This window comes from Manihot esculenta, chromosome 12, assembly GCF_001659605.2.
Source record: "Manihot esculenta cultivar AM560-2 chromosome 12, M.esculenta_v8, whole genome shotgun sequence".
In the NCBI taxonomy this organism is placed as follows: Eukaryota; Viridiplantae; Streptophyta; class Magnoliopsida; order Malpighiales; family Euphorbiaceae; genus Manihot; species Manihot esculenta.
The window spans coordinates 30,241,316-30,261,805 of NC_035172.2; the positions used below are offsets into that span (position 1 = coordinate 30,241,316).

Genomic DNA, 20,490 nt, shown 5'->3' on the forward strand with positions numbered 1-20,490 from the left:
CTATTTCAATAAATTTAATTGGCAATTAATATAATAACAAAATTCAAATTGACGTAACATCATTACAAGAATTTTTAATTTCAATAAATTTGATTCACAATTATAATCGTCAAGAAATTAAATTTGGTTGGCGATTAATACAATAAAAAAATTCAAATTGTTGTAACATCATTGCAAGAACTTTTATTTTAATAAATTTGATTGACAATTATAATCGCCAATAAATTATAAAAATTTAAATTGATTTAGCATCACTGCAAGAGTTTTCCATTTCAATAAATTTGGTTGACGATTGTAATCCCCAATAAATTACCTAATGACAATACTCATTTACAGTAAATCTTGTTAGTAAATTATTTACTAGTGGATTTAAAGTTGTTGGTATTTACCAAATTATTCTAAATTGTTGGTAAATCTCTAAGAAATTGGTAAATTTATTTAAAAAATTTAAATAAAAATCTGTTAATTTTTATAATTAAAGAAAAATAAATAAATGAGTAAATTAAGCAATTATTTACTATTAAAAATTATGCTAATGAAGATAATGCAAAGTTATGAAAAACCAGAAAATAAAAAATGAAATTGGAGAAAAATATAAGAAAAAATTGATGACGATGAAAAAGATGATAGAAAATAAGAAAAATAAGATGAAAAAAAAGATATTGAGAATGAAAAAAGATGAGAAGAAAAATAATATATAAGAAAAAAATGAGATAAAAAGGAGAAAAATATATAAAATGAGAGAATAAATGAATTTAAGCAGTATTATTTGCTGATAAATTTAAAATAAATATATCGCTAGTCGAAAAAATTGATTTTTTTTACTTTTAAAATTATAAAAAAATCATTAATAATTTTATCACTGATTTTAATATTTATTAATAAATAAAAGATATAAAAATTTTCCTTTAATAATTTGTTGATAAATATTTTTTTTTAATTATTAGTTGAGTATATTAATAATATTTCAAAAAAGGCCTGAGAGGATAACCGTGGAAAAACTAAGCCAGTTGTTTTTTTTTTTTTTTTCTTTAATTTTTGCTATGATTATTTTAAAGTCTTAGAAAAGTACTTCACTGGAACAGAATGGAGGATGTGGATTCGGTTTGAAATGTAGTGCTTTAGAGATTAATAATATTATGTTAAAATTGAAAAAATTAATAAATTAAATTAATTCTTTTTTTTTTTCGGTTCATTTTAATAAAAAATTAATAAAATTAAACTAAATTAATTAGTAATAATAATATATTATTTTTGATAATATAAAAAAATTAGATTATAATTAAAATTTAAATATTTTAATTAAATTTTAAAATATTAAAAATAAGGAGTAAAAATAATAAAATTATTAAAAAGTTTAATCAATTAAACTAAATCGAATCAGAATTTAATTTAAATTAATTTTTATTTATAATTAATTTGATTTAATTTTTAAAATATTAAAATTTTAATTTATTCGATTTAATTTTAAAATTAAGCCTGTAATAATGTTATGGTAAGAAAAAAAAAAAAAAAAAGAGAGAGTGAGATTGTGGAATGGTTTTTAAGGGATTTCACGGGACAGCAAGTTGTTGGAAAATGGCTGGCCTATAACCGCATCGGTGGCCTAAAGAGCTGCGCCATAAAATGCCTATACCACACTTTCATCGAGTTCCTCATCCTCTGAAAATAATTTCAGACATGACTCTGGAACAATTTAAAACTTATAGCTCCACTTATGTCGCTCTGCTGCCTCATGGTGGTCCTTCAGGCCTCACACTACTGTGAGATTGATATATGAATGGGCCCAATCGAACCGGGCCCAGATTGTCAGCTCTGCACAGAACCCGAGTTTTGAAATAAAAAGAAACGTTTCGTGAAAAAAAGACGTTTCTTTAACAACTAAATGAAAATATAATAAAATGCTTAACAACTTTAAACTTCTCCTCTCGCTAACAAATATGCAGAGCTTGCCCACCGTTTCTCCTCCATAAAAGCCCCACTTTCCCCGGCGGCTTCTCGTTATCTCTTCCTCTTTAACTGGGTTTTGGTATTGTCTAAAGATTCGATTTCTGGCCGGCGAATTTGCCAGAATGACCTCCATAACCTCCGTCGAATTGAATTACCTCGTTTTCCGTTACCTTCAAGAGTCAGGTCAGCTGAATCTCCTTTTATTCATCTTAGTCTTCATTTTTTCGCAGACTCCCCTGTAAGAGATTTAATTTTCTTACTTTTTGGTTGTTGTTTCTGTCTTTTTGTGTGGATAATGTTAGGGTTTTGTTGTTTATCCTGGCTTTCATGTTTTTAATTTCATAAGGTGCCATAGAGAGGAGCTAGAGTTGTAGATCTGCGAACCTTGAATTATTATTATTGTTATTATTTTTTATGTCCAGTTTTTTACTTTCTAGAGAGTGCTTAGTTTGAGCCATCTTCCTTATTTGCTCTTGGATTTCGAATTATTTTCGTTAGAGTGCTAGTTGCGGTTGAGAATTCTAAAAGATGGGTAATTTTGGGACTTGCTGTACCATGTGGGGAGACATTTTGTTTGTTTTGCATGATTTCCAATTATTAATGCCGAAATGGGACTAGTCTGATATTCTATTTTCCAACGTGCAAAAAAATTCTAGTTGTTTCAATATATGCTCAAGTTTCTACACTATGTTTGGGGGGAGTGTCAGAAGGTAAGTTTTTTAGAGTAATGGAAGCTAAGATAGAGGTTTTTTGATCTTATTTTGTTTGGGAGGAAGGTATAGCTAATGATGGAAGGTAATGTTAAGCATAATATTACCTAAATATTTTTTCCATATCCTTGTTATGTAAAGGGATATGTTTTAATTTTTAAATAATGATAACTGTGCAATTTTAAAATTAATTGAGTATCCATATGGATAATAAAGAGATTAATGTGTATAAAAATCTTAAACACTCATCAATTTGAACTTTCGAGTGTTAAAGAAAGTGAGGGCTTTGGAGGTTTTGAAAAACTTCAAAAACTTCAACATTCATATAGCTTGCTCCCAAACAAGTGATCCATGCTTCCATCAATATTCAAACCTGTATCTTATCTCTCAAACCTTTCTACCAAACAAAGTGTTTTAGCCTTTTAGCTCACTGATGCTCAGGTTGTAGTTAGCAGCATTAGGTCTGTGGTTTAAATAACTCTTTCCACCAACTATGAATTATCTCCCAGAAAGAGCTTACATCTTTGTGGGATTTAAGTTTCAATGCATTTTGGCACTCATTATATGGAATATTTATAGTCTCTACATCTTCATAAAGTTGCTTGGTCTAAAATGTTTTGTGAACTATAACAAAGAGATGTTCTAATGCATTACCTATCATATGCTTTCAGGTTTTACGCATTCAGCTTTTGCTTTAGGATATGAGGCAGGTATTAATAAATGTACCATAGATGGCAATATGGTTCCACCTGGTGCTCTTATTACATTTGTACAAAAAGGAATTCAGTACTTGGAGATGGAAGCAAATTTGAGTAACGTTAGCATGCATAAAACTTTTGTTTCTGATTTCTCAATTTCACATCTTGCCTCTTAAATAATTTACTATGTTGCATGCTGTAGACACTATGCTGATCAAGATTTGTTTTAAGCTTGCCAGAGTGATGCAGATGTGGATGAAGATTTCTCATTCTTGCAACCTTTGGATCTTATTACAAAAGATGTATATGAATTACGGCAAATGATAAAGGATAAGAAAAAAAATCTGCACAAGGACAGAGATAAAGAGAAAGAGAAAGATAAAGAAAAAGACCCGGACAAAGAGAAAGATAAAGAATTGGAGAAGGAACATGAAAGAGAGCGAGCACGAGTGAGAGAGAAGGACAGACATGAAAGGGAAAAGGAAAATGAAAAGGATAGAGAGAGGATAGAGAAGGAAAAGGAGAGAGAAAAGCAGCAAGAGGACAATCCTGATAAAGAAATGATTTCTGATCAAGCAGATAAAAATAATGTCAAACATGAAGAAAATGGTAATTCTGGAGGTAAATTTATTTCTGTTCTTCGTCTCATTCATTTCCTCATGTTAGCCTAAGTATTTCAAGTAGATTACATAGTTGCATCAATCTATAACTTAAGGTGTTATTTACTAGAAATGTTGTGGCATACAGACACCTTAATTTCACATATATCAGTAGATGAGCTAACTTACAGTTTTTCAATAGTTTGGAGTTCTGTGTTTTCAGAATTAACTAATGGTTTAGGATATGGTTCCTGCATTTGCTGGAGGCAACAGTTATTTGAAAATAATCAGGTTACTATTTGCAACTCTACTAATGAACATCATTGTTTTCGTATATAAAATCTTAATGTTACCTTACAAGATGGGAACTTTTATGGGTCCAGGTTTAAAGTACAGACTTGAATATTCAACCCCTTTTCTGTAAGAATATTTTTAAATAATTTTAGTTCTATTTCAGTGACAGATTGTATATGTTGGGAACTGCAAATAGGTCACTTCTTTCTAACTTTAATATATTTTCCAACTATTTATTGTATTAGAATATGCTTATTCATAAATATAGAAATTAAAATTTGGAGAATTTTCTTTGCCAAGGATGTTAGAATGGTTTAGATGCCAATGAAATGACAGTGATTTGGTCTAATATTGTGGGTTTACATGATCTATTGCTTCAATTTGCACATTAAAGTACATGAGCCAAAGACATACCTGTTAGTAGTTGAAGTAACATTATCTATAACAAAATGTTTGATGAAAGATATGACTTAATGAACTAAAGAGTTAAAGCTGCGGGAGAGATCCCAACTGAGCAGTGCTTGGTAATTGATTTATAAAAGCTATCAATTTCCTAAGAGAATAGCAGTTCCCGTTCATATTTATTTTTTTGTCTGGTTACTTTCTGGTGTGTTGGGCATGCTAGTAACTGTGATCCATCTTTATAAATATTTTGAAAATGATATATAAATATCTAATTTGATTGCCAATCTATTTCTTTTTTTTCCTAATCAATTTGTAAAAAGACATAATGATCCCCCACATCCACTCCCTCACCCTCACTGCACCCCCTCCCTGCTTTCTCCTTTCTCTCTTTGATTATAAACAAACTCTTCTGATCAATAGCACCAGAACCAATGGAAATTTCCACTACATCAACATCCCAGGTATGTGAGATTCCTGGTTCTGACGTGATGATTTTGGAGGGACATACATCTGAGGTTTGCACATTCTCCACTCCTTAAGTTTTTTTTTTTTCAAATATTTTTCTTTCTTATTTACTGCATTTTTTAGCTAGATGAATTCACTATAGTGCACTTTTTTTTTTGGTTTGCTTCGCCCTTCAGGTTTGTGCCTGTGCATGGAGCCCAACAGGATCACTTCTTGCATCTGGGTGGGTACTTTTTTTCGTGGACTTAGTTCCCTTGTGGATGGTTTGATTTATCTGCATTCGATTTGGATGATTATAGGTTGATACTTTTTAGATTTTTATCTTTAATTTGCTTGTATGTGGTGGCTATTGCTTGACAAATAAAGACTGAAATTTTTAATCTGTAATTATGGAGCAACAAAAGATTTTATCTTTTTATTTTATTTGTTTTCTTTTCTTTTTCTTTTTAAATTTAAACTTTCTAAAAACGAGCAGAATACTAGTATTTTGATTATATAATTCCCTAATTATAAAAAATATTAATCAAGGAAATGGATTGAATTGATTTTGTCAGTTTGAATAATTTGGCAAACCATTTTCAGCAATAGATGGATAGTCCATTCCTTTAGTTTCTGAATGTTGTATGACAAATTAGAGCGGAGCTGAATTTGATTACCTCTCCTTAATTAAATGTGTATAATTTCTACAGCCGACTCATTAGGTGTACTCAACATTCAAGGAGCGTCTTTACTGCCTGGTCTATTGCTATATATTGATGTTTAAGTTTTAGTGTTAAAAAGTTATGATCCAGGTTATGACCCTGTTGAGCCTAATAATCCCATGAGTCTACATTGACTAGACTAATACTCGGTAATGGTTTTTGTTCATAATAATTTCTGCTGGATTTGGTGATAAAGGAATGAAGGATTGTCAGTAATGATATTATTCATGCTTCTAAATTATTGTCATGGAATTTCCTTCACACTTCATGATAAGGCATTATTACAACAATAATAAAATTGTGGAGTAATCTGTTCTAATGTTGTCACTTCTTGTGTTACTTTTTTAAGGTCTGGAGATTCCACAGCACGTATTTGGACAATACCTGAGGGGACATCTAGATCTGGTCTGCAGAATAGTCCTCTAAATGTGCTGGTATTGAAGCATGTAAAGGGAAGAACAAATGAGAAGAGCAAAGATGTTACAACGTTAGATTGGAATGTGAGTTTTCTTGTAGGTTTTAGTTATTGATGATTGTAGCCATCACTGTCTATTTGTATTGCTGCATAGTGAATCCACTATAATCATCAATTATTTCTTGAAGCTAACCATGTGGCATGCTATGGGTCTTGTAACCCTAATGCTATCCATAACTTTTATCCTCTGAACCTCTACAGTTATGCTTGTCTTCCATTTTTCCTCATTTAAAAATTTAATGTTCTGGCAGTGGTGAGAAAATTACTTTTAATTCTAATCTGTGCGTTGGTTTCTTCCACATGTGATGTCATTCATTTTCCTTGATGTGCAGGGTGAGGGGACCTTACTGGCAACAGGTTCATATGATGGACAAGCAAGAATTTGGAATACAAACGGTAAGATATTTTAGCTTGACTGGCTTCATGATGCACTGTTTCTTCTGGAAAAGCCTGCAATAAGTGTTCAGCATCTGCAGATAGTAGTCAACAAATGGACTGTAATGGCATATTACTTACTTTTTGTGGATCCTGTTTCTTGTTCCTATTTAGCCATATGTAGAGTACACTTACACCAGTAGGCAGCCATAATGAATCTGTCGCCTAGAAAAACTAGTGCAGCAAAAACTTTTATATACATTAAATGTTTCCACCAGAATTTTAGAGGAATCAAGCTGGTTGGTCAACCATTGGACTCGAGATTGGTTTTCTCAAGGAGCTCAAAGCCTGTTCAGGACCCTCTTATTATAGTTCTTTTTTGAAATTTAGAGAATTTTTATTTCTGTTGTTAATTTGATGTTGTTACTTTACCTTTTCACTGCATTCTGAAATTCTCCCCTGGTCCAGGTGAACTGAAAACTACATTGAGTAAACATAAAGGTCCTATATTTTCTCTGAAGTGGAACAAAAAAGGGGATTTTCTTCTTACTGGAAGCTGTGACAAAACTGCAATAGTGTGGGATGTGAAAACTGAGGAATGGAGACAACAATTTGAATTTCATTCAGGTTTAGATTGCACTGATCTCCTGAACAAGTGGTCTTTTTCCCTGTGGTAACTCATCATTGTTGGATTTTAACTTTCATTTGTCTTTTTAGGTCCTATACTTGATGTTGACTGGCGCAATAATCTTTCGTTTGCCTCAAGCTCCACCGACAATATGATATATGTTTGCAAAGTTGGAGATACCCGCCCAGTTAAAACTTTTGCTGGGCATCAGGTTTCTTCTTGCATTCAACTTATTATTGCTCTTTTCATAGTGTTTGAATTTGAAGTCTTTCTGAACTAAGAAGTGATTTAGCATGACCTCTTAGCAGATGGCAAGTTGCTAAGTTCTATGTGGGCTGTGTTGCCTTGCTAAACTTGGCCATATATGATATTCTATTTACTGCAAACTATCCTGATTATGATTTGTTGGTTCACTATGCCTCCAATCTGGTGAAACAATTAGCTAAAACAATTTTATGCTTTTAAATATTTAACTTGGCACCAGTCAGATTGGAGTCAGACTTCAGTTTTACAGCTGGTGGCGGCCTAAGCGGAATGCTTACCCTTTCTTTTGTGTGAAAGTGAAACCATAAATTGTGTCCTTTCACCCCCATAATTGTTATTTAATTGATTCGCTTTGTGGAAAACTGTCACAACACTCAGCTTCATTTTTTTTGGGGTTAATGTTTTGTGCTTTGTACAATTTCAGGGTGAGGTTAATTGTGTCAAGTGGGATCCAACTGGCTCATTGCTGGCTTCATGCTCTGATGATATCACTGCTAAGGTTACATGCATTAAATTTTTCTTCAATTATGGACTTGTATTGCATCTTTAGTTTCATGCTGCAAACAAGTGTTATGTGGAAGTACTCTGTGCTAGTCCATAAGCCTTTTTTAGGCAATTGGATATGTTACTTTTGGTTTAGTACTAGTTATTTTTCCTTGTAATTTTTAGTAGTTAGCAGCTTATGGGAAATTGTGCTGCAGATATGGAGCATGAAGCAGGACAAATATGTTCATGATTTGAGGGAACACTCTAAGGTGCTCATTGAATTGAGTTTCTCCTACCTTTTTTTTGATGCATGTATTTCATAGGACTCATCGGATTTTGGTTACAAACACCAAATAATATTATTGCAGGAGATTTACACCATCAGATGGAGCCCCACTGGACCTGGTACAAACAATCCTAACCAGCAATTAGTGCTAGCAAGGTAAATTGTTGATGTATTGAACTTATTTGTGCTTTTGTGCATTGCCTTGATTATATTTATGCATTTGAAGGTTAATGTATTAGCCTGAATTACCCTTGAGCTTGAATCCAGCCATCGTCAATCTGTGTTTTTCAGAGTTTTTTTAATTATTATTTTATTATCATTATTTAATTTTATGGAGTAGCACAACTTATCTAAAACAATCGTATATTTTATTTCTTATGATTCTGTGATTCTGTATTCTATACAGCGCATCATTTGACTCGACAGTGAAATTATGGGATGTGGAACTTGGGAAACTTATTTGCAGTTTGAATGGACACAGGTAACTCGCATAACTGATCTTTATGGGAATTGGGAGGGAATGTACTTCCTGGCTATGGGCCTAGCGAAATTGAGAAGCATCTATTCCATTATCAATTCTTGTACTTAACAAAGCATTATCTTGCAATCTATAGAATGTTCTTTTCAAGATTCTCATAGGTGGGACCCTTTTTCTATATGCTGTCCTATGTTCAATTATTGTTCACAACTGTCTTTTAATTGAATCCCCAGGGATCCTGTGTACTCAGTTGCATTTAGCCCAAATGGAGAGTATCTGGCTAGCGGGTCTCTTGATAGATGTGTTAACATCTGGTCTTTGAAGGAAGTTAAGATCGTGAAAACGTACACTGGCAATGGTGGAATATTTGAGGTTTGTTGGAATAAGGAAGGTGATAAAATTGCAGCATGCTTTGCGAACAATACAGTATGCGTGTTAGACTTGAGAATGTAATATCTTGGGACAGTGTCTACGATCTAAATGTTGCCCTCAAAGGTTGCAGTAGCATTCCGTTTAGCTTGTAATCAGTAGGCACGTGGGAAGTGTACCTTTGGTTCGTAGGGTTCTTTTGTTTTTTTCCCCTCTAGTGTAGTTGTAGATGTTGCTAATTTGAATGTCTGGCTTTAAGTTATAAATGAAATTCTCACTCAATTGTCAGCTAGGTGTATGCTCTGTATCATAGTGGTCAATGACAAATTATGTACAGAATTATTCTCATTGGACCCATAACTGGTGTTACAATATTGCTTTAATTTAGCCTGGATTTATTGTAAGTTACCGATGCACTGTGTCATGGTCTTCTTTTTAATTCTAATCTATATAAGAGAAGCTTGACTTAGTTTTGTACGGCTGCAAAATTGAGTGACGAATTTTACATTTACAACCAGAACTCTTTTTTAAGAGACAGCAACATCGCAATGCAATTAAATATTGCAGTTCTTCTGCTACACCAACCTTGCGGCTGCTTAGTTACTGAATATACCACGAGGATTCTTGTTATTTGTGGATTAGTGTTTCATTCTGAACTCTGTACCCACGTTAGAGATTATTAGAGCAGGAGCTTGTGGAGCTCCCCTCCACTTGATGTGATGAAACAGCCTAGGGATGCTTTGGTCTGCATGAAAACTTCATACAAGGGAGTTCCTTGAACGGGGTCTTTGCTTTAAGGGGGATCTCATAAAAGTAAATAACCCTTCAGAAATGATCATAAAGTCTATGCGGGCAGTCAATGATTTTGTTGATTTCTCACATTTAGTTTTAGTTATATTCTGATCCATGCAAATGGAGTGTTGAATGAGGAAAATTGCTTATATGAGACTAGCTAGTTACCAAGCCAGTGGCTTGAGTTTTTGATATATTTGCTTATATGTCGAAGGTGAGGAGAAAATGGAATATGAATTTTGTGAGACTTCGGATAACGTACTACGGTTAGAATTTGATAGCTCTAAGAGATCGTATCACACGATTCTCATCATTGTAGAATTTTATTTCTGCCTTACTCACAAATGAAGACTTACGGTCTAATTATGTTAAATTTTGTCTCTTTTTCTTTCTTTTACATCATTTGTTTCAACAACTAAGCGGTTGAACGATTTCTTTGGTAATGTAAGAAACGCATTTGCTGAATGGGAAGTCTGTAGAGGTATTCATCTAGTAGTTGCACCTCCGACCAACCATATCCTGACCATGCCTTGGTGCAAAATAAAGGTTTCTTGTGTTTGTAGAATTGCTTGTTTGTATTAACAGCTATACTTGTTTCTCTAGCTTCTGCTACAGCTCTTGGCTAGAATTCTATCTTTCGTCGAACTCATTTTCTGGACACAGTGCAGCCAAGTCGGTGATAAAACGTGGCATTAAATCATGGAAAGGCACAATATGGGTTCAAACTTTATACTTATGATATATTCTTGAGCACATGCTGGTGTTAATACTATTCCAGGCATTTCTGTCCCACATCAGCTGAACCCTAATAATTCCTTGTCTCCATCTGTTGCACATTGTCTTCCCTTGTTGAATCCATTTCTCCACAGCAGAGAATTCACACTCCAGAGATAAGTTCTTGTGAAAATTTCAGAGAAAAATGACTGAAATCACTAAGATGGGTTGAACTAGTGAAGTTACTGTTCCCCAAATGATGCCAATCATTGTCTACTGATAAAAGCAAGTAATCTCAAACCAGCAAATGAGATTACACATGGGAGAATTTCTCTCTGCAAAGGAACCAGATCCATAGCCACAAAGGACGACAAGAATGGCTAATAGTGTAGGGTCATTTTCTTGATGATGGAACTCATGTGCAACTCTCAATATTCTCTTACAACATTCTGATTTCATTACAAGGCTTAGAAGCATGCATGCAGAAGAATATATCAGAACAATCCAACCAAGGTCGTACTTAAGGCATATAACTCAAAACTACTTTTAGGACAAAGCTTTTTTTAAAAGGGATGCATTATTAGGGTTCAGTACATGATGTGTCTGCATCATCTTAGCTCATTGAGTTGCAAGTTGAGAAGCATATGTATCGTCTTCTTTTTCTTTCTCTTTTGCCTCTTTGATGGGTAAAGGCATACAATTCCACTTTCCTGTTAGAATCAACACTTCCATGGCTTCTGTTATCGCTTCTTGTTTCGATCTTTATCAGCAGAAGATGCTTTGATCTTAATACCTTTGGTAGGATGATGGCTTCTAATAGTTTATGTTAGCTGATCAAGTTGTACGAGTCATGCCTTGTCCTGCTTCAAAGCTGCGAACTTCTTGGTCTTGTACATTTGTGCGTTCTCAGTTCTTAATGGTGAAAAAGTTACGGTATAGAAATTTATCAAAATTCACCAAGTCCAGGTCAAATAAATGAATAATTTAAACACAATATCTGAACTTTTTTGATCAATTATTATTGATTTGAATTTATTTCTTAAAAAAACTTTTATATAGTATTCCTACTAAACCTTTTAGCTTATATAAATGAAATTGTTTGATAAGACAAGTCTAATGTTCAAGATCTGAGTCAGCATTCCAACACCACAATAATTTTATCTCAAAGAACCTTCAGCTTCAAAGCAGCTTTCAATGGACTGTGTTGGCAACCAAGCTGGGCCTTTATAATTTGACAATTATTATTATTATTTACACAGCAGAGATTCTAAGAATAATCACAAGTGGTTCTCAATGCTCTTCTCCTACTGTACATTTACATTGCCCACTACATGAAAGATACCCACATAGATCCTCTTTTGATTTTTGGTTCAAAACCCATTTGAAAATGGACAACCTACTTCTCTCCTTAACTTCTTTTTTATTGGTTCATCACCTTTGGTGGGTCCCCCACCCCAAGCCCTAAAAATAGTGTTTTCTTATAATTAAATAAAATGGCATCTCCACTTTCTATTATCTTCTAAGGAAGCTTAACATTCACTAACTTGTTGGATTCTTGTCCATCTCTTACAAAAAAGTAAATGCTGTCCTTCTGGTTGTTGCTGTTTCTCTTTTAACACATCCCTTCCCTACCTGACAACATTGAGTGTGTGTGTGTCTAAGTACAGGAGATAAGACTATAATTGTCCACTTGTGCTTCCTTCTGTACTTATCCTTCTCTTCATGGGATATTTACTATTATTCATTATAACAATTTTCCTACTGTCCTGTCCTGACTGAGGTTCTAATTCCAAATTTTTCAGCTTTTACTCTTGCTTTATGGGATATTTACTACTGTTCATTACAACAATTTTCCTCATATATTCTGCTCTGACTGAGGTCCTAACTCGAAATTTTTGGCTTTTTTTCTTTTTCTTTTTTTTTTTTTTCGTGGGATATTTACTAAATAAATTTCTATTGAGATTCGAAGTCAAATTTAAAATCTTTCAGTTTTCCTATTGTCCGTTACAATAGTTTTCTTTTTATTTTCTCTTTGGTTCGAACTTGAGATATTTAAACTTTGACGAAGACTAGTAAGATGTTTAAGAAGTTTGACTTCCAAATTAGTGGTCCAAGATTGGAGGGTCCTGCCTGGGGGAGGCAAATAGTAGAGGACCATTTTCCAAACTTGTTCTAATTTTATGACTCTTATATATGTTGAAATGTTCCCTCTCATGGGTTTTGAGTCTTTTGAAAATATAAATTTTCATTCTTCATCTCTTTATCTTAATTAACAGGATTGAAATTTAGGTGAAACTTATCACAACACAGAGCTGTCAATTTAGAGGAACAGAAGATATTCATGACAAAACAACAGAAATATGAACATGAAAAAATAAATAGTGATTTGACTACTGATGACATTATAGACAATTAAGCTTCTGTTTCATATCAGTCTCAAGAGGATCTTGTCTCTGATGTTATAAGAAGAAGTGTGTTAAAAAGTTAAAAAATGATGAGTCAGCAACCCTAAGCTTTCAAACCACCAACTCTATTACTTGACATAAGCATTGTGGGATCACTCTCACAGATAAAAATTTTAATATTATCTTCTCGCTGTTCCTCTTCTTTATAAATACTCTTTTCTCTTCTGTATTAAATTCCTCCTTGATCAATCTCCCACAAAAACTTCCCATAAATATATCTTTCTGCTGCCATGATTTTCCAGAGGGAAGAAGAAGAAGAAGCAACATACAAGTCTTCTGTTAATAGCCAAGATGCTGAATCAAAAGTCACCATTACTGATCAAACAGGAGCTGAAGATGATAATATGAAGCAATGGCTGAGTCTAGGCGTCAACAGACATCAACAGCCTGCTGCACCTGGAGACAATGATGCTGCATCATCTTCAAAACCTGCCAATAACAAAGTGTTCTCATGCAACTTTTGCATGAGAAAATTTTATAGCTCACAAGCGTTGGGGGGTCACCAGAATGCTCACAAAAGAGAACGAGGAGCTGCTAAGAGATTCCAGACTCATAGAATGATGATGGCGAGTACAACAGCAGTAGGGTTTCCATTCAATCCTGTCACCGTTAGATCACTTGGTGTTCAAGCTCATTCACTTGTGCACAAGCCTAGCAGAGAAGGGACGAGTTTGGTGGCTCGATTTGGGGATGCAAATGCAGGTTTTGGCTTGGGTTGGACACCATTTATGATTGAAGAAGCAACGGATTTGGTCTGGCCAGGAAGCTTCCGTGTAGACAAAGAACAGCCTTCAGATTTGCATAAGATAGACTTAAATCTTAGGTTGTGATCATGCCATTTTTAGCCTTTTTTTTTTTGAAATTTTTTTTTTTGCTTTTCTTTTTTAACTTTTATTTTCCTGATTAATCTTGTCTATGTAATCTGATAAATTAATATGCACATTCTTGAAATAAAGATAGATGTGTACGCCTATGCAAATAAAGATAAAGGTATATGAAGAAATCCAGTACTGGGTTTGGTTGTTACTGCAAAGCACAGGCAATTTTTTAAAATTTGGGCAAGCAAATGGGGATCAAATTGAGAAATTAGAAAATAGATGTTCAACTCTTGGAAATAATTCTCAAAGCATTTCAAGAAATTTCAACCCAGAAATTAAAATTGAAAAAAAAAATCTTATTGAGCATCAGCCAAAGTGTACCTTGGGTCAGTGAGCGAGTGAGAACAGAGCCCAAGAGGGGACATATTGGTTGATGTGTCTTGAAAAAGAAATAAGAAGTTGATTATCTATTTAATTTGGGAAAAAACCTAACCAGATGAAGTTGATAATGAATTTAAGTCACGGAGCAATGATGAGTTTGTCATGAAAATTAAATAAAATTCACTCATCATGAATTATAAACCGAGTGTCGGTGAAAATTACCTTTTAATTTGAACCTCTATAGTTGATTTGTGTGACTAATCTCTAAATTACAATAATTATTTCTATCCTAATGGTATATTTTTTAGAAAATTCATTATTTAATTTATAATTCATCGCTTAATACATCGATTTTAAAAAATATATTAAAATATTTTTATATTTTAAAAAATTTGCTAAGTAATTTTTTTTATTATTTTTAATCTATGTGAATTAAAAAAAATTATTAGTTAATTTTTTAATTTTATAAAATGTCCATTAATTAATTCGTTATGTCGAGTTTTGTATACTTTGGAAAAAATAACTATTTAATTTTTTAAATTTAATAAAATTTATTAATTAGTCTATTGATTTAAAAAATTTATTAAAATGTTTCTAAAATATTAAAAAATTTATTAATTAATATTTGTTAATTTTACATATTAAGTATTCTACTATATAGTCTCGTAAGCATAAAATTTATTAATTAATTATTTAATTTTATAAAAATTAAACTAACTAACCTTTCACCGACAGCATTTTGAACTGTTTTCAACACTTAATAGTTAAAATTAACGGATAAATTAATTAATAGATATTTTAATACTTTAAAAATATTTTAATATATTTTTAAAAATTAAGAAAATACTATAGTATCGAGACTAAACAGTAATTATTTTAAGATTTTTTTTTCTAATACTTAACAGTTAAAATTAATAAATTGACTTGATTAATAAAATTTTTAAAATTTTAAAATGTTAAGAATATTTTAATATATTTTTTAAAATTAAAAATCAATTAATAAGTTTTATTATAAAGAATAATGACTAAATAGTAATTTTCTTTTAATTAGATTATATGGGACAAATTGAAATTGTTAAATCCAGTGGGCCTGTTTTATTATCTGTTGCCTAGGCATTAGAACACAGGCTACTATTTTCTCCAACTCCAAGCCCAGCCCATCCTTTAAGGCGGCAATTGGATGATCTGGGTGTATATAAAAGCCTAAAATTGCTGTTATTTGATTAGTTTATCACTTTCATTAACTATAGATTATAACTGAACTAATAGGAAAATTATAATATAATTTTCTATTATTAATTAATAAAATATTACTAAAAGTATATAACATTTTCTATCCATAAAGATAATAAATACAATTTATTTTTAGTAGAAAAGAGTTCCAATATTATTATTTTTAATTATTTTAAAAAATATTATGTAAAAATCATTCAAATCATTTACGGTTTATTTATTCACAAAAAATACATACCGTGGTGCAAATTGTAATTTGTAAAAATAAAAAATAAAAAAATAACTTTTTTATTTTTTTTTATAAAAATAAAGAAAATATGATTAATATAGTTTCATATTAACTTTTCTAATATACTTTCCATTTATATTGTTCAATTATTAAACTATTCTAAAAACTAATAAACTTTATTTTCTAATAAATTTTAAATAAAGATATATAACAAAATAACTAAGAAATTACTATTTTAAAAAATTATCAAATAAAAAAAGATATATATTTTTATGTGATAGATAAAATAATAAAGAAGCTCTCTACCTCTCTTATTAATTTTCACCGTCCGACTATGAAGATCTTGATTGAGAAAATAATGATTTTTATGATTTTATCTGTAATTATTTATATTCACTAAAATTCACATAACACTAATTTGACGATAAAATTAGTAGATTGAAATAGGGCGAGTATTTAATCGGTTCGGTTTAAAATCGAACTGAATTAAATAAATAGAAAATTGAAATTTTGATATTTATAAAAATCGAACCGAACCGATTTTGATCAGAAACAGAATCAAATTGAATTGAACCGAACTGATTCAATTTAATCGATTTAAATTTTTAATAATTTTTTTATTTTTTACATTATTTTTAGTATTTTAAAATCTAATTAGAATATTTTAATTTTTTTATATTATTAAAAATAATATACTATTAGTTAATTCAATTTTTTTAAATTTTTTCATATCAAAATCGAATTGAATTGAAATAATAAAAGATTTTAAAATTAAAAATTAAATTAAACTCAAATAAATAAAAAATCAAACGAAATTTTTAAATTAATTTAATTTATTAATTTTTTTAATTTTAGCCCGTTTGCCCTTAAATTAAAATAATACTTTAACAAAAAGTCTAGATTATCAGACAATTAAACAGTAATAAAAATAAAATAATCTACATTTCTGTTATAAAATGCTATGCATATGAAACAAGTAAAAAATAATAATAAAATAATTTTTATAGCAATCCTATTAGTATTTATAATAATTATTATTAATATTCTTATATACTTAGCATTAATATTATATTAATTAATATCATTTAATATTTGCTTATATACAATTTTCAAAATAATTTATGAGTCCACGTTAAATTAATCAACGTTTTAGAAAACTAATTATTCTTCTTTGGTCTTTCGGATAGCTTCCTTAGTGTGCTTGAAATTAGGGCTCAGCATTCGGTCGGTTTGGTTCAAAATTGAACCAAATCGAATAAATCAAAAATCAAAATTTAATATTTATAAAAACCGAACCGAATTGATTTTAGTCAGAAATTAAATCGAACCGAACTGGTCTGATTCGGTTTGATTCAGTTTAGTTTGATCGATTTCGATTTTTAATAAATTTTTATTTTTTACACTTTATTTTTAATTTTTTTAAATTTAATTAAAATATTTTAATTTTAATATAATTTAATTTCTCTGTATTATTAAAAATAACATATTATTATCACTAATTGATTCGGCTCGATGTTTTCAATTTTTTTTTATCAAAACCGAACCAAATTGAAATAATCAAAATTTTTAAAATTAAAAACCGAACCGAATTGAATAAAAAATTAAATCAAATTTTAAAATTAATTCGATTCGATCAATTTTTTTGATTTGAACTGAAAAGTGCTGACCCTGCTTGAAATCGTCCTACAGGCAAGACTATTTCCCAAATCACAAAAAACAGAAACATTATGGTAAAAACAAAAAGGAAGACTGAGAAATGGACAAGCCCATGAAAAAGATTGGGAATGAGATGCATGAACTTGTCCATCAAACACTATTATTGATTATAAAAACAGTAATAGAGTCGACCGTATTGTTGATAAAAGAAGAAAATTTTGAACACAATAATTAGCTACTGAAATTCTTGTTGCCCTATATATAGCATATGATGCAATTGAGCTTTAAAACTTCAGTGTTGTAAAACTTATGGCTGTTCTTCTTGTTGCACTATAAATGGAATATGGTGCAGTTCATTTCATTAAAAAGAAGGCCGGAGAGCTTCTTCTGTGAATGAGATGAATGAGCTTCCAAGCTAAAGAAGAAAATTATAATAAGGATAAAGGCAATAATAAGATTATAGACATCGCAATCCAAGTGTCTACATACGGTGATTCACAGAATCTTAGTTCATCGCACATATTATAAGACTAATTAAATTCTGTCAAAAGTTTTAACTAATAACGTTTGGCCAAAATGATATAAAAGAAAAAATAGGGCGAAAAACAAACAGTGTTATTTAAATTCTTCAAAAAATATTAAAAAGTGTGTTTCTAATAGTTAAGAGAAACTATTTATGATAGAAAAAAAATTTAATATGTAAAATTATAAAAATATACAAAAAAATAATTAAAATACAAAATTGACCCCTAAACGATATAATTTTCATATCGAACTTTATAACAGATCTGTGGTTCTCCTTATATTTTTAAAAGTCTTGCATCTCGAAATTTTCTTTTTGAAAAACTATTGTGAGTCTCCATCGGATATCGACAGTAAAAATTAGATCTGATTTAAATCTGCCATAAAATTTAAAACTAATTACTCCGTATCATTAGTATTTCTTTAAATTTTGCTGATTATATTCTAATTTTCATAAAATAAGAAAATTACTGGACTCAATTGATAAAATTAAACAATAATAATTTTATTATTTTATAAAAATTAGAGTACAATCAATAAAATTTTAAAAAGCACAATCAATTTTAATTTTTTTATAAGTATCAATAATATTATTAATTTATATTTAATCATTATAATTTTTATAAATTTAAATGTTATAAAATAAGTTAAAGTTTAATTCATTAAGCTGAAATAGTTATTTGGTCTTCTTTAAATCATAAACAAAAGGCGTGCTAGGATTAGTATCCATTATACATAGAAGCTAGCTTAAATATATCCATATGAGGCCAATGCATCCAGCTCAGAAATGGAACAAGCTAGGAGATGACGATTTTCAACACGCAATGCCAGCTTCGAGGTGGTGCATGCATAGCAATTCGGTCGTCGTCAGCACGTGATGATCCACGAGGACAATACACTACAAAAATGGTTAGAATTGGGACAATCATAGAGGACAAATTCAAATTAATAGTTATCTAAAAATATTTATTTAAAACAATTGGAGACAATTGTCCCTTATTAATAATTTAGGCATGACAAGTATTATGTGGTTCTAAAAATATTTTAAAATTATAAATAACTGGAGACGATTTTAAAGTTGTCTTTGATAGTGTGTATACCTATAATAATAATAATAGGGACAATTTTATTATTGTCATCTTAGGAACAAAATATATTATTGTCTCTATTTCTATAAAACAAAAAATTTATGGTCAAATTTTTTATTGAAAAAGATATTTATAAACTACTAAAATTATAATTTATAATATTGAACTTAATGATAGTATATCTATTTCCATTCTATTTTAGTTTTTTATATTAAAATTTAAATTCATTACATTTGAACTATTTTTTAAAATAAAATAAAAATAATTTAAGCATAAAAGAATATAATATTTTTATATTTTTGATATATTCTTTCTAACTTTTAAATTATAAATTAATTCAAGATTAAATTAGTGTGATTTAAAATCAATATTTTGTGAAAGAATAACTACTAATAAATAAAATGGAGCGCAACAAGTATGGATTAATGAAACTGTGTGTACAAGAAAATGCACAGGAATGAGCTCCAATGTCTCTATACCAAATTAATACCGAATTGAAAAAACATCAAACTGAGGTCGAATTGAAAAACACAAATGCACAGAAATGAACTCTAGCGTCTCTATGTCAAACTGAAAAAACAGCGAAATGAAGCCGAATTGAAAAATAAAAATGTATAGGGATGAGCTCCAACGTCTCTATGCCGAACTAGAAAACATCGAACTTATGTCGAACTAAAAAGGCATGTCTTTCACATACAACAGATTATGAAAGGGATTTTAAGCGGGAAACGAGTAGTTAGTTATGAAAGTAGTTAGCATTCTGTTGAGAAGAACTTCTAGATGGTTCTAGTAGTTTCCACTTTTGTATATATAAGTTAACACAAAGCAAGCAATACACTTTAGTTTTTTCTCTCCTCTACTTTCTTTTATTGTTTCTACTTTCTGTTCATGATATCATAGCTTGACGATTAAGCTTCCAAGAGCAGATCGATGCTGATCGCACTGTGAGCCAAGAATAAGGTTGGCTTTATCATGGAAAAACACAAGAATTATGGGAAGCATTTGAGCAATGGCAGAAAGTCGAAACATGGAGATTTCTTAGATTCTTAACTGTATTTCCAAAGAAATCATTGAAGTATTTCTGTATACCATGACTTCTCATGAATTATGAATTATGGGAAGAATTGGCTCAATGCTTTTGAGGAAGCAATGGACCTCAGATCTACCAAATCATAAGAGAAATCAGCTCGTTCCAACAAGGTAACATGAATATAATGGTTTACTTTACTAAACTCGAGAAAGTTTAGGATGAATTAGCCTGTGTCAGACCATTTTCGATATGTACGTGTGGTGCTGCAAAAGAGATGAGTGAGATCTATAAAAATGACAAATTGATCTAGTTCCTCATGAGACTAAATTCATCATATGACCATGTTAGGAACCAAATCCTTCTCATGGATCCATTTCCT

General features: G+C 30.7%; 2 protein-coding genes across 4 annotated transcripts; both read left to right on the forward strand.

The window, feature by feature from the left end:
• Nucleotides 1-1,911: 1,911 nt before the first annotated feature.
• On the forward strand, nucleotides 1,912-9,587 carry LOC110628069 (WD40 repeat-containing protein HOS15). Of its 3 annotated transcripts, XM_021774528.2 has the most exons (14): nucleotides 1,912-2,133; nucleotides 3,332-3,477; nucleotides 3,598-3,979; nucleotides 5,077-5,171; nucleotides 5,298-5,344; nucleotides 6,172-6,322; nucleotides 6,630-6,693; nucleotides 7,141-7,299; nucleotides 7,390-7,511; nucleotides 7,989-8,063; nucleotides 8,266-8,319; nucleotides 8,419-8,492; nucleotides 8,743-8,817; nucleotides 9,048-9,587. In XM_021774528.2, the coding sequence occupies exons 1-14, from the start codon at nucleotides 2,073-2,075 to the stop codon at nucleotides 9,265-9,267; spliced, it is 1,725 nt and encodes a 574-aa protein (XP_021630220.1). In that variant the 5' UTR covers nucleotides 1,912-2,072; the 3' UTR covers nucleotides 9,268-9,587. The 3 variants fall into 3 exon arrangements, with proteins under 3 accessions (XP_021630220.1, XP_021630222.1, XP_021630221.1); XM_021774530.2 differs by lacking the exon at nucleotides 1,912-2,133 and having other exon boundaries at nucleotides 3,335-3,477; nucleotides 3,561-3,979; XM_021774529.2 differs by lacking the exon at nucleotides 1,912-2,133 and having other exon boundaries at nucleotides 3,335-3,477; nucleotides 3,590-3,979.
• A 3,337-nt stretch (nucleotides 9,588-12,924) lies between these two features.
• Nucleotides 12,925-14,177, forward strand: LOC110628698 (zinc finger protein 7). The gene has a single exon (XM_021775491.2). It carries the CDS (start codon nucleotides 13,385-13,387, stop codon nucleotides 13,982-13,984), a length of 600 nt encoding a protein of 199 aa, XP_021631183.1. The 5' UTR covers nucleotides 12,925-13,384; the 3' UTR covers nucleotides 13,985-14,177.
• The last annotated feature ends 6,313 nt before the right edge of the window (nucleotides 14,178-20,490 follow it).

Coding starts and splice junctions, on each gene's coding strand:
- LOC110628698 (XM_021775491.2), top strand. CDS start 13,385: ATGATTTTCCAGAGGGAAGAAGAAGAAGAAGCAACATACAAGTCTTCT.
- LOC110628069 (XM_021774528.2), top strand. CDS start 2,073: ATGACCTCCATAACCTCCGTCGAATTGAATTACCTCGTTTTCCGTTAC. Junction 2,134..3,331: donor CCGTTACCTTCAAGAGTCAG/GTCAGCTGAATC, acceptor ATATGCTTTCAG/GTTTTACGCATTCAGCTTTT. Junction 7,512..7,988: donor AAACTTTTGCTGGGCATCAG/GTTTCTTCTTGC, acceptor GTACAATTTCAG/GGTGAGGTTAATTGTGTCAA.